The 17,403-nt window shown below is 46.0% G+C and overlaps 1 protein-coding gene across 1 annotated transcript in view; it reads left to right on the top strand.

Annotated features, from left to right (window-relative positions):
* Nucleotides 1–17,403, top strand: part of akap12b (A kinase (PRKA) anchor protein 12b) — a gene marked incomplete at its 5' end in the record, with an annotated part of 52,289 nt that overhangs the window by 17,188 nt on the left and 17,698 nt on the right. The window contains one exon of the mRNA XM_083643020.1: nt 4,884–4,959. Within this exon, the coding sequence (XP_083499146.1) occupies nt 4,884–4,959 (76 nt within the window). The remainder of the gene's footprint in view (nt 1–4,883; nt 4,960–17,403) is intronic.

The following is a 17,403-nucleotide window of genomic DNA, read 5'->3' as shown; positions in this document are numbered from 1 at the left end:
TGTTTGGTTTAAAATGGTATAAATCTCCTCTGCTGGCCTTTGTGGAGACATCAGCTCTTCTCTGCTGGAGCCTCTCTTGGAGTCTGGATGATTGGAGAAGTGTGGCCCAGAAGGAGTAAATGAGAGGTGCAGACGAGAGGAAAAAGGATGAAAAGACAGATTGAAGTTCAAATAGAAAGAGTTTATAAACGGAGAGAAAAGAGCAGAGGACACCGGTGATGGGGGAATTACACGTTCCTCCAGTAATAATCCTAATATTTGTAGGGAAGTTTGATCTTGTAGAAACAGATGGGCGGGGCTTAAGTGCATCAGAATATTTCTGATTGTGTGTGAGGGCTGTCAGTCAATTTGACTTTCAAATGTTTGTCTGTGATTAAAGCTGCACAGGGTAACTTTCCACATTTGAATTTTTTGAAAATTGGAAGGACTGATTAATTTGTCACTTTCTGTGTGTTTAGATTTCCCACCAGTGACCGTAGTCACCATACCTGATGACATCTTTAATTTAGGAAAATATGACATCTCGATTCATGTGGATTGGACGGTTTCTCTCTACTGTACCTTCAATTTGTGATTGGATGTATTTCTATGTGTCCATGTAGCAAACGCAACCACTGGGCCATACAAGAAGGGTCAAACAAACTGTAACAATTGTTTACATACAAGTACTGTTTAAGTCTGATGGGGAGTCCAACATGTACTGTAAATGCCATGCAGAGCTGCTGGCAGGCAAACACCTAAGATGATAAATGGTCTGCATTTATATAGCGCTTTTATCCAAAGCGTTTTACATTATGCATACATTCACCCAATTACACACATTCATATACACCGACGATGGCGGCAGGGTGTTGCCGCAGCCATCGGAAGCAATTTTGGGGTTCAGTATCTTGCCCGAGGACACTTCAACATGCAGACTGGAGGAGTGGGGGATCGAACCACCGACCATCTGATTAGTGGACGACCCGCTCTACCTCCCAAGCCACATCATGGATGTGTAAACAGCATTGGTAAACAGTCAAAAGACTGCAGAGAGGCAGATGGAGATGAAATATTTGCCTGAAGACGAGAGGGGAAAGAAGGAAGGAGAGCAGCAGAGGACAAGTGAACAGAGCTGAAGGAGGCTGTCGAGGAGACTGGAACATGACGTGTCTATTGATGCCTGTGCCTGGTAAACGCAGTACACACAGAAACACATATATGCATGACTGATATGCATATATGTGTTAACGTGTGCTCTGTTGTTTACCATGCATTGCATGTACATAGACGTATACAAACACATGTACCTGAACAAAGGCCTGTACACAGCCACACAAGTGAGTGAGTGCACAGGCCTCATGTCACACCTACGTGATGACATTCTTTCTCTCACACACACACACACACACACACACACACAGACACACACTCTCCAGTCCCCAGTTAAATATAGACACTGGAATGCTGTGAAAAGGATCCATTAAAATAATGGTGCCCAAATGCTTTCCAATTAGCGTGAACTGAATGTGATCAGATGACATGACAGACAGACAACAAACTTTGTCGCTGTTGTTTTGTTGTTGAGCAGCTGTTATGCGAGCGTGGTTCTATGTCTGTCTTTAAAAAGGCCGTGTGGCCATGAAGTCCGCTCAGCTGTATAATTTCCAGTCTGTTTTTTCGTGACCATGCAGGGTTCAGAAATGCACAATTGGCAGTGAGACTTCAACATCGTCTTTCTGGGAACTTGGGAGAGAGGAATGCAACAAGTAGTTGAGGCGAGGCTGCGCCTATCTGTTTTGGGGTCACTTCGGTTTCTGTACGCTCAAACTGTAAATTGAAAGTGGAATTCTTATAATAACAACAAGTCTTCACCGGAGCATTTCTTTATTAGGTAGGATGTAAGGAACGTTTGAATTTGAGAGAAAAATCCACTTATTTACGTAGGACTATCGGAACAAATTTGTTCAGTCTTAAAACAAGCTTGTGCTGTTTAAAAATTCCATAGCAGAGGGAGTGTTTTATATATTTTGGACGTCTCAGAGTATCTGTACTTGGGTAAGATGTATTTGTCTTCATTCTGAAAACTGTGTTGTATAGTTTGATAAGAGGGCATGTAAATATAAGCTGATCATATACAATTTTTTTAATTGATATTTTGATTTCACATTTATTTTCTTTACATTTTGAGCCAAATCTAAAGGCATGGCTGAGCTCGCTCCACAGCTCTCACATCAGATTGACCCTAAACAGGGAGGAGAGACGTTTTAAGATGTTAAGATCCCTGTCCCACACACACCCCCCCCCCCCCCCCCCCCCCCACATGTATGCACTTATAGAATTCCTCACCCCTCCTAATATATATAGCTGTCCCATACATCTCATTCCCTCCCAGTCCCCAAAGCCCCCCCCCCCACCCCCGTCATTCCAAGCACTCCTGTCCTGCAGTCCCTGTCTGTCGGGCCTTATTTATGTCCAGAGGAGAGGAGCAGCTCGCGGCCTCAGGCCCAGGCTGTGTCTCACCCACAGTGAGAATACAGAGGCGGCATATTTGACACCCGGGGTGAAGGTGTGGCATTTTGATAGGGTCGGAGAGGTTGAAGAGGTAAGTTTGGGACAGAGGTGGTCAAGGGGTGAGGAGTGTGTGTGTGTGTGTGTGTGGGGTGGGGGTTGGAGTCAGGTGTTGGGTGTGCATTGCCCCCTGATCTGTGGAATTTGGTGAGGAGGGCAAGGAATTCTGGGAATGCCAGTCATGAGGTAGGCGAGGGGAGGGGCGGGGTCAGCGGGGGTCTTGAGGTCAGCTGCTGGCTCACACCCAAATCTTGAACAAGCGCTCCCAAGGAACCTAACGGGGACATAAATGACACGGCAGCCATCCACCTCTGTGTGAACGTTACACGCTTTCGCATGTGTGTGTGATTGTGTGTGTGTGTGTGTGTGTGTGTGTGCGCGAGTGCATGTGTGTGTGATTGTGTGTGTGTGTGTGTGTGCGTGTGTGTGTGTGCGAGTGCATGTGCGTGCGTGTGTGTGTGTGTGTGTGTGTGTGTGTGTGTGTGTTCAGGCCTCCAGCACAGCTCTTGCCTCATGTCCCATGAGGTGTTCAGTGTTCGATTGTCCTGCCAAGTAGAAGGCTTGGCTGGTCTTTGTTCACTGATTCATTCTCTTCTCTTCCTGCTCTTTCGGACCCCGTGCTTCTGATCTGAGCAATCTCAACAGGCATAAAAAGCCAAGGAAAAATGTGGCTGGGAATTTCCATGATTATAATAATTATTGCAACTAAAAGCATCCAGCTCACTAATTAAGACTGCGTGCGGCCTTGATTACCAAGCTGTGTGTATATATACATCAACATGTCTGTGTGCACATTTTATGACAAGAACACACTTTGATTTGAGATTGAAATACATTGTAACAATCTAAACATTTCAATATCCAATCACCCTCTGCAGGCATTAACACATGCACGCGCACGCACTCACTCACACACACACACACACACACACACACACACACACACACACACACAGTCCTCCCCTCTCTGCGTTGGTCTTTGTATTCCTCCCAAACAGTTACACCCACATGTAGGACAACACTTATCATGATAGCCCCCCCCCCCCCCCTTCCCCCTCTCTCTCTCTCTCTCCCCCCTTCCCTCTCTCTCTCTCTCTCTTTCGCCTCCGTCCAGGCTCTGGGCAGTAGAGTGTCTCCTCTGTCGGTGTCGTCTTTCAGGGCTTTCCTGGAGGAGCTTCCAGCCGCTGGGAATGGAGGCCGAGTCCTCCATTAGTTTAGATTAGCGGCTCTGTGGGGAGGCTCTGGTTCCCTCTCTCCCCCCCCTCCCCCCGGCCCGGACACACAAAGCCCGGGCCCGGCCCGCTTTGTCCCGCTGTCAGTCGGGGCTGCTCGCTGCCCAAAAGCCCTCTGGCAGGACCCGGATCTGCTGATAAGGGTGCAACGAGTCGGGCTGCGTCTGCTCAGCTTGTTAACATGCTGTTAACAAGAAATCACTTCCATGTATCTAATGTAATCATGAATGTAATGCAATCAAATGTAATGTGAGGATATACATGTGGGGATAATGTTGTACTCAGTTCTGAGTTTATAGTGACTTTATCATATTTCATGGTATTTTTAAATCTCATATGGTATCACGACTGTAATATTCCTATAGAGACTTTTGTGTGTCTGGTACTCAATAGGTAGTTTATTGTGACCTTATGGTATGTTTTTTCTCCTACGGTATCTCCTGCACTCCATTATTTCTATAATATTCCTATAGTTTTGCTGTGATATTTGTCTTTCTAAAATCATATACTGTATCTAATACCATAGTGTTACTCTGGGTGTTTCATACTGTATATAACACCATAGTGTTACTCTGGGTGTTTCATACTGTATATAACACCATAGTGTTACTCTGGTTGTTTTATACTGTATATAACACCATAGTGTTACTCTGGTTGTTTTTGTAACTGGTTGCTGTTGTGATTGTGATCGAATGGAAAAGTCAGTGAAATGAAAAATCACTCAGAACAAGTTAAAAAAATATATTTTAATGGTGTGTTGTTGTTCGTGTGATCTGATTTTTGGTCCTTGTCATGTTGTTTTTGTCAATCCTCTTTAAATTTTACTACCTGATAAAAACAATTATTTATGGACATGTAGTGTAGTGCACACACACCATTTAAGGATCTAACAACCTCCTGGCAGCTTTTGTTCATAAAAAGGGTCAGTTGAGATAGAGGCATTGATTTGCTCATTGTGGTGGTCAGTGTTCAGAGGCATCATGGTGTTGAAAGGTCACCGGTTCGACCCTGTGATGGTCCCCAAATGTAAAACAGTGACTAATGCTATTAAATTGTGTGTAGCTTGACTCAAAGTGTCTCATCTTTCCATCTCTCCCTCAGTCTCTGCAGAAGAACGGACAGATCTCCAGCCTGACCAGTCTGAATGGACACTCAGAGGACAACACTCTTTCAGAAGGTGTGTGTGTGTGTGTGTGTGTGGTGGGGGGGGGGGGGGGGGGGATATGAGACCAATTTGAGTTTTATACCTGGGGAGTGAGGACATTTTAGGAAAGTGAGGACATCTTGGCTGGTCCTCACTTTCTCACACACCTTCAAATGGCTGTTTGAAGGTTAAGACTTGGTTTGAAGGGTTAGGTTAGAATTAGGTTTAGGTTGGGGTTAGGGTTAGGCATTTAGTTGTGATGGTTAGGGTTAGGGGCTAGGGAACGCATTATCTCAACTAGGGAGTGAGAGAGATAGGGACTGATTCGAACCACAAACTCTCCTGGGGCTCTGTGTGTGTCTTAACCAGTGGTGTCTGTCTCTATTAGCGCCCTCTCTGGGGAACAATAGGAACAGCTGCTTTAGTCCCAGACAACATCTACACACTGGACTAGAAATTAGCGCACGCTTTGCATGCTAATTTCTAGGGTGGACACCCTGGAGACAATGTGCCATGGGCGCACTTTTTTGGGTGTGACCAAACTCATGCTGAAATTCGGCACCGCACTCCGTCGCGCACTCCCCAAGGTTGAAGTCGATTGGATGTATGGTTCTCGAGATGAACAGCTTTTCGTGTTGCCAGTAGGTGGAGCTATGACTATGCGGGTGTCGGAAATTGAACACCACACCACACTCCGTCGGGTTCCCAGTAGCGCACTCCCCATGGTCGATCAGATGAACAGTTCTCGACAAAATAATGCTTTTTGTGTTGCCAGTAGTTGGCGCTATGACTATGCGTGTGTCTGAAATTTGGCACCGCACTCTGTCGGGTTCCCGGCAGCGCATTCCATCCCCAAGTTTGAAGTTGATTGGATTAACGGTTCCCGAGATAAACCACTGTTTGTGTTGCCAGTAGGTGGTGCTGTCCGAACTTCATGAAATTTGGCCCTGCACTGCGTCAGGACTGCACTCCCCAAGGTTGGAGGCGAGAAGAGAAGAGAGTTATGGCAATTTAAAATCAAAAACTTTGCCTCCTTATGGCCGCAATTTTTATTTTTTTATTTTTTTCTGCGCCAGTTTCATGCCAGACCTTGAAAAGAGTTTCGTCAAAGTTTGGAGGCGATCAGAGCAATGGTGCGCCTTCCAACTCCGGACATACGGACGGACAGATACATATATACACGCACGCATACGCCTCTCCAATTATAGTCGTAGTGTGTGTGTGTGTGTGTGTGTGTGTGTGTGTGTGTGTGTGTGTGTGTGTGTGTGTGTGTGTGTGTGTGTGTGTGTGTGTGGTGTGTGTGTGTGCATGCGTGCGTGTGTGTGCGCGTCTGTGTGCATGTGTGTGTGTGTGTGTGCGTGTGTGTGTGTGCGTCCCGTCCCGTCCGTGCAGTTTATTTACAGTGTGTGTCTCTGTGTGCCATTGTTTTTGCCTGTCAGATAACCAGTGACACTGTTTGTGTGTGTTTGTGTCTGGGATTTTCTACTGTTTCTTCAGCGGTGGCAGAGCTTGTTTGTGTGGGGTCAGTTTTTGTGTGTGTGTGTGTGTGTGTGTGTGTGTGTGTGTGTGTGTGTGTGTGTGTGTGTGTGTGTGTGTGTGTGCGTGCGTGTGTGTGTTAATGTGTGTGTTCTCTTAGGATTCTGGTCTGCAGATGTCGGCGTGGCCCTGCCAGAGCCGCTTGATCCTAAACTAATCCATCTGTCAAAGGGACACCTACATGGGCTTTTCACCAAGAAGCCACACACACACTCACATACCCCACATATTCTCTCTCTCTCTTTCTCTCACTCTCTCCCTCTCTCATTCTCTCTCACTCTCTCCCTCTCTCATTCTCTCTCTCTCTCTCCCTCTCTCTTGCTATTACTCAGTCCATTAGGATATTGCATGTTGACGTGAACCCACTCATAAATTCCCGCTCGTGAATGCATCCATGTGGTCTTAATGTGATATTGCATTACATTTTCACCTTCGCTCACATCCCCGTGTGTGTGTGTGTTTGTGTGTGTGTGTGTGTGTGTGTGTGTGTGTGTGTGTGTGTGTGTGTGTGTGTGTGTGTGTGTGTGTGTGTGTGTGTGTGTGTGTGTGTGTGTGAATCCATGGCAGAGTCAGCCTCGGAAATATCCAATCTCTCATGCAATTAAAGACACACCATGTGTTTGGCAAATTCTTGTGCCATTGCACAACTAGAATAAGAGCAGTTTTAGCAGTCTGTGTCCAGTTCTTTTAGCATCATTTCAAAAGAACTGTTGTGCATATAAAAACAAACAAACACACAGATGCATCAATGATGTATTACTGTAATCGATTTATTGCATAGTGATGATGACTTAATGGAAAATATCTTCTTCATCTGTCTGTGCACCTGTGGTGAGAGCATAATATATCTCAGTTTGCACCTGTGGGAACATATATCTCAGTTCATCATTAACCAGTGAGACATATCGCGTCAAATACATTTTCCCACAGGAATTAACATGTGCACCAACCTGTGCTGCTGTGCATCTCCTGCGGCGGCCTGCGTGCGTCTGTTTATTTTCTTTGCGGTTTCCGACGGGTCTCCCTCGACCTGGGAGGGCTTGCGGGGGGGCGTGTTCTCCCTCCCTAAATATTTAGCAGGCCGTGACCCGCGGCCCGCACAAAGCAACCTGCGCCACTTCATAAGACGCCGTGGCCCAGGGGGAAGGGGTAACCCTATACTACTTAAAACGGCCAGATATGTCACATACCGCTCTGTCAAAGAACCTATTTAATAAGCTATTTAATGAAGCGATTCTGTCCGTTTATAGAGTAACCCTATCCCCTCTTTAGGCCCGACAGAGATACAGGGCGTATGAGATGATGTGGTATGTAGACTAGCAGAGGCTAATTCAGCTGTTGAAACAGTTGCTTCTCTGGAGATGTACTGGAAGTTAATTAGTTCTGTGGAGAGATATATGACAGAGGAGGAGGGGGCGAGGGGACCCCGCATATTTCACTTTTCAGGAATGTTTAGCTTTTGTGGACTTTATGCAGGCCCAAATGGAATCTGCAGACACTCAAAGCATTTGCTTTCATGTACACGAAACCCACGTCGTCACGCTGGTTAATGACGGTAGTAAATTTGGGAAGCAAAGGCGACGCACTCGGACCAAAATACCACAGAAAATGGAAGATTCAATTTGTGCATATAGGTATGCAAAGGTTGAGCGTTTGCGCAAAAGTAAATGTTGAAAGTTGAGAAGGATGTATTGGAATGTGTTGCATGTTGTCTTTTTATGCACCGGGGAAGTCGAGTATCAGTTTGCCTGTAGCCAGTAGGCTATAACAACAAAGTCGTCTTGATATCGCTTCTCCAAATATAATTAAAGTCGCTTAAAATGATTTGCATGTACAGTACACTGACTCTACCACACTTATCCTTTTGCGATATCTATTTCTCATTGGCCTCTTTACGACTGCGTGGATTTACTAGCTGAGATCAACATGGGATCATAGTTTTCACCTGCATAAACAGATCTGTTTCAGAAAGGCCAGGTTTGATTAACATTTTCTACAATCAGAATATACAGTATTATGTCCCTGGAGACAGAGGAAGCTAGAAACAGAAGGAAAAAGAAAGCGATTGTATCTGTGCTGTGAGTGGGAACTGCGTTTGGAATGTTTTTCGGGAGCCAGTTTGAGTGCTCTCAGCTTGTCAGTCTGTATGTTGATTCTATTGTCCACAAAGTCTGCGGCTGCTATTCTGATTATTTTTGCACCTATGGCCAGAGTTCTTCTGTATGGTTTGGCAATTGGCATACGTCAGTGGGTTATGGGTATACATAGGCATAGGGTATCCTGCACCCAAACCTCTCTGCATTGATGACCTCTGTCTGACGCGTCAGACGTGACCGGTTGCTTGTGGTTGTCTATCAAAATCAGGTAAATGGATCAGCCAGCAGCAATACAAACCTTCTTCACAACTGAATGCAGATGTACATTTGGTGACCTTACCTGTCTTAGATTGGAGTAAAAACAGGATGCATGGATGGAACAGAAAACACGTGGAGTTGTGAGAGACGGTCAAGGCCTCAGACCAAAGCAGTGGAAGGGAGGGAGGTGTAGAATGGGAGGTGGGGAAGATACGGGGAGTGGAAGGTATGGAGGGGAACGCATCCCAGCAGCACCGTGCCGCCATGGAGCCTGATAAAGACGGCAATGCATCGTGGGAGACAGGAAGAGAGGAGGAATCTCTGATAACAATGAAAAACAACAAAGCATTGGCCGCACATCAAAGACAAGCGCATGAGCACACACACACACACGCACACATGCACACACACACGCACGCAATCTCATAAACACTGGACACCTGGACACCACCAATTTATCTTAGGTCAGCGTAACTTTATGTGTTCATGTTACAGTAAGTGGCTAGAAGTGCTTCGTAGCGAAAAGCCATATCTATTGGTACTGGGCCCGGGCCGACCTTTGGCATCGGCATTGAGTATTAGCTATCAAAAAGGAATCAAAAGTTATCGAAAATCAATGAAGTATGGCCTGATTCTATTTAAAAAAGCAAAATGCGGGCATATGTATTGCAGACATAACATACTTTTGCTTTAGCCTATCCCACCATGAAAGGTAGTGAAAAAGTACTGTTTTAAACATGATCAAAGTATGGTGTGGCTTTAGAGAGACTTTCTGAATATACAGACCCAGAAGCTGCTGGTTGATATGGGCTCATTGTGCTTTGCAAAGGGATATGGATACTGTTGCACTTCTGCTTGGGTTATTGGGTCAATCCTGAAAATGCATGACATTGAATGTAGTCAATTAGCTGGTCCAAAAGAGCTGAATCCAAGCTCTGACTGTATTGCACCCAAAAAGCTTATATCCACAGTTACATATTAATTAGTTTAATTGGTCTACAGCATTGACATATAATTAGTCTACAGGCGCCTCTGTACCAGAGCAATTTAGAGAGAGAGTGGCGTTAGCGGAGGACCAAAATGCGTGACTCATTAGCCAATTATTTTTGGCCAGGAAGGGGTCTTGCGCTACTTTTGAATGCTAAAATAAAGATGATAATGTACAATTTGATCAAAATAAAAATAAAACTTTCAAAGTACAACACCAACTGTCCATTTTGCGGCAACTCGACAGTGCTGCTTAAACCTAGTCTCACGTAGTCAGACCCACCGTCGACATCATCAAGCTTCCAGCGACAGAGGATATCATCTACGGCTGGCACTGCGAGACTAGCTTACGGTAATCCTGGAACTCTTGAGAGTAAAAAACTGGTCCATTAGAGTGAATGGAGATGTTGCGACTCTTCTATATATACGGCTCTGCTCTGTACCACTCAGCCTCAGAAGAAACACAGAGAGAGAAGGGGACAAAGGAAGGGCTAAGAGGAAGCGTGCATGGGGTCACCTTCATTCCTCTCCTCTGGAGACTGACCTCACCACACACTGGGGGATTTCATCTCCGGAGGCCCCTCCTCAGATATGTATAAAACAAAGAAGCTGACCTGGCTCAAACAGTGTTTGCAAATCATTCTTAACATTTGTCTGAACCTGCTTGGGGTGCCAGATGAGCTGAGAAAGCACAGACAGTCCCAGAGTTTGGGAATGCTGGGAACGGAATAAATATTACATGGAGCTAGTGAGGGGAGCACTCCAGAAAGCACTCTGCAGAAGAGAAGGGAGAGGCAGAGAGAGAGAGATTGGGTTAAAATAGATAAGGAGAAAGACAGAGAAAAGGAGACACAAAATGAGTGAAACATCCATGAACGATACAGGCATCCTTTGGTCTAGGGCTAGGCAATAAAAAAAACTATATAACACTATGCTAAGGTCAATGTAAATGTTTTATGTTGGAACATAGTGGGAAGAAGATACATCATCCATCCAAGTTTTGACAAAATCAGACCAGCATCTTCCATCAGATTTAATTGTATATTGTATGGGCAACAATGAATGAAGCGTTTGATCTCCTCATATTAATCCCATTATTAACGCTGAGCTTGGTGGTGAGGATTTTACCGTGTGCTCTGTGTGCCTGCACGTGTGCATGTGTGTCTGGCTTGCTGGTTTCAGGGGTGTAGGTGCAGGGGTGCAATGACATCATAGCAATGACATCATAGCTGATCTAATTCACTGGCCCCAGCTTCGCCGGTCCCTCCCAGATGCCTGGCAGGCTGCAAGACAGGACAGAGGAGGTTTTCTGGAAGGCTAGAGAGAGAGAGAGAGAGAGAGAGAATGCTGACTGCGTTTCTGTTTACCTTGGAGAAATTTGCAACAAAATATTTGTATCTGTTTGTTTGTTGGACCAGATGCGTGGGGTTCGCCAGTCGCCACATAAACACAATTAAGATAGTTTGTGCACACATCTAAAAGTGATCAGAATACCTTGTCAATCTCATAGAGGTTTAGTGCATGGACTTTCAGAGTCAAAACTTTCTGTCACTCTGGCAAATTCCACTATGTAACACTCCAAATAGGTAAAAATGTAAAATAATTATTTTCAACAGCAGTTTGACCCAGGTATGTCTGAAATGCTGTATATGAGTCTCTAGAGTGTATTTCTTTTACAAGCTATTTTTAATTTCTTTATTTGTTGCAGGTGTAACATCTTATGACCTGGATGTTTAGCAGTGTGTGTGTGTGTGTGTGGTTTGGCTGGGTAAGGGGCTGAGGACTAGGGGGGGGGTCTCCAGGGGCAAGATTAAATGGTGTGTGTGTGTGTGTGTGTGTGTGTGTGTGTGTGTGTGTGTGTGTGTGTGTGTGTGTGTGTGTGTGTGTGCGCGCACATGTGTGGTGTGTGTGTGTGTGTGTGTGTCTCCATGCATGCGTGCATGCATGCATGTGTGTGCGACTGCGCGCATGTGTGTGTGTGTGTGTGTGCACCCTGTGTGTGTGCGTGTCTGTGTGTCCGTAGTTCCATTCCAGGATGGCCTTACTCGGGCTCGGCCCTGTGGGACATACATGACATGTTGCCAGAAGGTTCCATCATGCGTGTGGAAGGGACCGCTCCCTTCACTTAGGCTGTGTCTAATCTCTGCCAACACGGCTTCACACTGTACAGTCCCCGTAACGCAGTCCAGCCGCTGCCTCTTCACTGTTGGGGTTCTGCCCGTATTCCCTTTTCACTCCAAATGACGAAACTCATTACGGTCAATGTTTCCACTCAAGATGTTCCCTCTGCATCTTTTTGTACTCATACGACTGGAGGGAGTGCTGTTGTTGTTGCTTTATCATACGTCTATGGACACTGTATCCATCATCTTGGTGCAAGATAGCAGAAAGATGGATTGCTCGCCTAATAGAATGGAAGTGATCCCAGAGGAAGCCGTTAGAGACTTGGAGATGTGAGTGCTTTAAAAGACCCCTTCAGTCCCTCAAGATCCATCAGTGTGCAGTCGGTAGCTCCATTACGTTCAGTGCAGCATATTTCTTAGCTTGTCATTTGTTATAAAGACACGTGGTTGGACTGCTGCGGAGCAAATGAGGATAGGTGAACTCTAGAATGCAGTAGGTTAAAGGGCATGGTGCAGGTTGGAGACCACATTGCATTAATATGTGGAAGGGGTATATAGCAATGAAATTTGGGGGAAAAAAACTTTTTTTCAATCACACATAGCTGCATTTAGACTAGTTTTTGTAACCAGCAGGGGGCACTGGTCAATTTCATGGAACTACCTTTTGTGATGTCACAGCCTAGGGATGCAAAATAGTCACCTTTAGGTGACAGTCACATTTTTCAGCCCAAAATATGAGGATTTCTGAGTGGTTTTATGTCTGCCCTGGTATCTGTCACCTTTTTTCACTCTCCATGACTTTGCATCCCTGTGTCAGCCCCAGCAGAACATTCTCCTCTTGTGTTGTCACTCCTGTTGTTATATCACACGCCCATTTATAAAATGCCACCTTTTCCTCCATATTTATACCCTGGGGGCCTGTGGGGGGGGGGGGGGGGGGGTTGTCTTTTTGGAGTGTTTTCACTGTAATCATGAGCCCAAAATGTCAATTCAGATTCTTTTTTAACCTGCACCATGCTCTTTAAAGGGCATAAGGGACACCAAACATTGAATGCTATGAGCTTTGCTAGTATAGTTCGCTCGTTCCATCTAAAGTCCGTCATGGCATCTTCTGGGACTCAAATCAACTTCTCCTCCATTGTCTCCAGTCTGACTCCTCATATTTAGTCCCTCTTTAATTTGGGGAAATCTCACTGGTCGATCAAGCGATGGATGACACTGACGTAATGCACGGCCAATGTCGAGAGAGGAACAGAAGTGCCAAGTGCTTGGGAAGAGCACAAACTTGATATGGTGCTCTTGAAGAAAATGCTGAAATTGGCAAAATATGAAGAGAGCCATTCCAAGGCTTACTTCAGACACAGGCGCAGGGTGCATGGCTGCCACGATCAAGCCATTCAAACAAAAACAAAAAAAAGGCAGGGGAGCGTTCAGAAAAAGTGAGTGGGCCCTAAAGTTACTGTAATGAGGTGAAACCCATGGCAGGCTCCCAGCAGGGCTCTCAGACCCCCTAGGACCTCTCCGTCTCCCCAGGCGCTACTCTCTCATCTCTCCCGGCATCAGGGAACCTAATCTGCCTCCTCAACCCCTCACCTCCCCCAGGCACATGGAGGACTGAGAGAATGGAGCAGGAATGTGACTGTACCCCTCCTTCTCCTCCTCCTCCTTTAATAGCATTACGGCCCCTGTTACACTGCAAAAAGTCTCCGTAGGTATTATTAATGTCATCTCTTTATCTAGCCTTGAGAATTCAAATGTTACGTTTTGAAAAGCCCAACGTGTGCTGATGAGGTGAGATTATTTCACTGGTTTTCAATGCAAATCAACTTGTTTCAAGAGTTTTGTTTTCACTCGGGTTTCTTGATTTCTTTCTTTCTTGATTCTGCCCCGTTTCGAGACATCGACATTTTGCTCATCGAAAAGTCCTGAAACAGCTCAACTGTATGTATGGCGAACTTAATGGAATGACCTCGCCCACTCGTCAGAATCTTTCAATTTTCACATTTCAGATGAGATTGTCAGACTCAATTGGCACTAAATGACTTGTTACAGTGAAATTGTTTTGCAGTATAAGCGAGTGTGTCAACTACAAGTGGACGGGCCTTTGCCAAACTGTAATGCTAAGCAGGCCATGCATGAGACAGAGGTGAGCCAGACGGATGAGGAGGAAGAGGAAGAGCATGGAAGGAGAAGCGCAGTTTGTGAGGAAACTTCTTGGCAAAGTTCTCGTGCTGCACAGCTGGGTCGGAGCGGTCCGAGTGGGAGTCGTCTGTGCTAAAGCAGAGGGGGGGCTGGAAGGTTGGGGAATGTAGCAATGGAGAGGTTTGCAGAGTGAGCCACTTTCAGGGTGTGCAGAAGAGATTTAGACGGGGGCATTGTCTTTGCATTGTCAACATCTTTTGACTATTTGGAACACTTAAGCTAAAGGTGGGTTTTTCCAAAGCTGCTGGTTAGGCTGAGCTGATACTCTCTCTCAAACAATAGAAAGACAACAGAGATTGCGGCCTTGTCAGACGGGCTCGTTCACTGAGATGTTTAGAGCAGATGGTCCTGTTCCTTCATCTCCATACTGTTCCACTCATGTGTAAATGTGGACCATTGCCAAGGTCCTGTCCGAGCTCCAGAAAGGGTGCTGCAGACCTTCACTTCCTCACTTTCACAATCCAGTCTGGATTGGATTAAAAGGGGGGGGCGGGGCAACAGCAGGGAATGGACCCTGATGCTGCCAAGATTGTGTGAATATCTTAGGAATGCAGACAAAAGCGTCAACAAGTGTGACACAGTTGACAAAATCTTCTCAGGAAGAAATGCCGTCCTTCACCCCAAATCAAAAGCATCCCTTTCCATTTGGCGTGGTGGGGAGCAGTGCAGCCGCCTGGAGCAGCGGTTCTCAACGTGCGGTCCGAGGACCACCAGGGTTCCTTGAGGGGGGGTTCCAGGAGGTCCCAGGCCAATCGATGAGTTGTTAAACCTCAGCATTATTTCATTTACGAGAATGCAGAAGAATTGTGATCATTGCTTCACTAGTTTCACATCTCTCGACCTACAATACAGATAGTCATGGAATTCTAGAGAAAATGACATCTAGCAATACAAATATTCTCCGATTTGGGTCCGAGAGACATGTCATCAAATAGGGGTCTATGGCCCTGATGTGGTGGACTACATTTGGGGTGATATGAAAAGGTTGAAAATCACTGGCCCAGAGTGATTTAAAGAGAGAGTGGCACCAACGGAAGTCCAAAATGCTTGATAGTCACGTGACTCACGCAGCTATAGTGTGTGCGGGGGAATAGTTCCAGGAAGTACATTTGAATGCTTAAAATAATGCTCATAATATACAATTTGATTCTTTAAATGTCTTAGTCTTTCAAAGCACATCACAAACGGTCCATTCTGCTGCAACTCGACAGCACTGCTTAATCCAGAACCTTACTCCCGGGAACTATACATAGCGAAAGTCACGCCCACTTCCCGGTTAGGCATAATGCACCAAGAGATTTCATCTGCATTCTTTTCCCATAGACATTTCGTAAAATGCTTATAAAAATAATTTTACTTGGTCAAACCAAGCAATTTAGCTAATTTAGAATCATGAGAGACAGAACATGGACCAAGTAAACCTATTTTTATAAGCATTTTACAAAATGTCTATGGGAGAATAAATGGCGGATGAAATCTCTTGGTGCACATCCTAACCCAGAAGTGGGTGTGATTTTGGCTTTCTTTTGCGGGGTAAAAAAGTGATGCTGCAACTCTTATATCTCTATGGCTCTGCACTGGCCTATAGGCAAGGCAAGTTTATTTGTATTAGCACATTTCATACACAGTGTATGTATACTCAATGTGCTTTCCATAAAACAAAAGCTGCAGTCCATGCCAAGTTGCCAGCATGACTACTATGGCACCATGTGATCTCTAATTCAATTGTTGAGAGTTGTGTGCCAGATAACTCTGATTTCATGGAGCCGCCGCCCCCTCTCTCTGTGTCGAAAGCAAATGGTATGATCCCATGGTTGTTTACAGTAAGGCAAAGGGCAAAGCAAAAGATGGTCACGAGATGCCCCCCGACATCCAGACGTCACTACTATGTCACGTTCATCTCGTCACACGCTATGTCCCGTAAGTGGCATTTGTAACACCGATTCACACACTCATTCTCAATTGGAAATGGGCGGAAAGGTGTTGCGGGACAGACCGGTGTAGTACGGGACGGGACGTAGTGTAACTCGAGGAAACAGGCAAGAGGAAGAGGAAACGGTGATGTCAAGGCCTGACCACGTTTCCTGTCCGACATTCTTATCCATCCCTCCGGCCCACACACATACAGGACGAGTGGTGGCGGGATGGGGGTGGGGGGGGGGGTGTGTGTGTGTGTGGGGTGTGTGTGTGTGGGGTGTGTGTGTGTGTGTGTGTGTGTGTGTGGTGGGGGGTGGGGGGGGAGAAGGGAAAGTGGTGGAGAGGGAGAAGGATTAGAGAAAAGTGCAGTGTGGATTGGGGAGATCAAGACAAGAGAGCGTGACAGTGGGAAAGAAGGTGCAGAGAGAGGAGGAAAAAAGTGGAAAGAAGAAAGGAGAGGCACTGAGTGAGATTTCTCTCTGATCTCGGCGCAGTTTCACACGCATACACACACGCGCTCACACACACACGCATACACACACGCATACACACACGCATACACACACGCGCTCACACACACTCAAAAGCACTCCTTTCCTTTTCCTCCAATTATTTCAACATCATCCTATCCAGTTCCTGGAATTCTCGGACGCAGGAGGCGGTTTCTGCTATGGTGTCCGATGATGTCATGCACTTCTTTACAGGCAACAAAAGACCCTCCTCCGCCCAGGCAGCGCAACTTCCCCGCCCCAACCCTCGCATTCAAGACCCCTCCTCAAACATTCCTGCACGTTTTCTGATTCTGGAGATATGTGGGGCGTCACCTAACCCCCCCCCCCCCCCCCACACCCCCCATCGCCCCCGTCTGCCTGCACCCACCCTGTGTTCTCCTTACTTAACATACATGTAATTGCAATTTTAATTACAAAATGCACTTCCATTCATTGGGTGTTTGAATGAAATTCGCACAGGAGAAGAAGAAAAATAAACCAAAAATATGGATGTGGTGAATGTGTCAACCCCCACAAACAACAAGATGAATAGCCATGAGGCTTATGGATTGTTTATGACAGTACTTCCCACACTGCTCAGCGTAGCCGGAAGTGGGGGGGGGGGGGGTGTGCCTGAATTAAAATGTCTCAGTATGTATGGAAGTTCAGGAATGCGCCGGATGACTCATATGAAGGAAGCCCCCGGGGGGTGGGAGACATGGGCTGACCCAACCGAGGTATTCTATTATCAAACTGCAAATTCCCCTCTGTCTGACTCACTGTCCACTCAGCATAGTGTCATGTAATGGTACAGGTAGGATAGGGAAATGAAACTGCAATTACAGAAAGCGTTCGCTGGTGTGTCAG

This window comes from Poromitra crassiceps (genome assembly GCF_964638095.1).
Source record: "Poromitra crassiceps genome assembly, chromosome: 9".
Taxonomy (NCBI): domain Eukaryota; kingdom Metazoa; phylum Chordata; class Actinopteri; order Beryciformes; family Melamphaidae; genus Poromitra; species Poromitra crassiceps.
The sequence above is the reverse complement of the archived record's forward strand: the minus strand, read 5'-3'. Positions and strand labels throughout refer to the sequence as shown.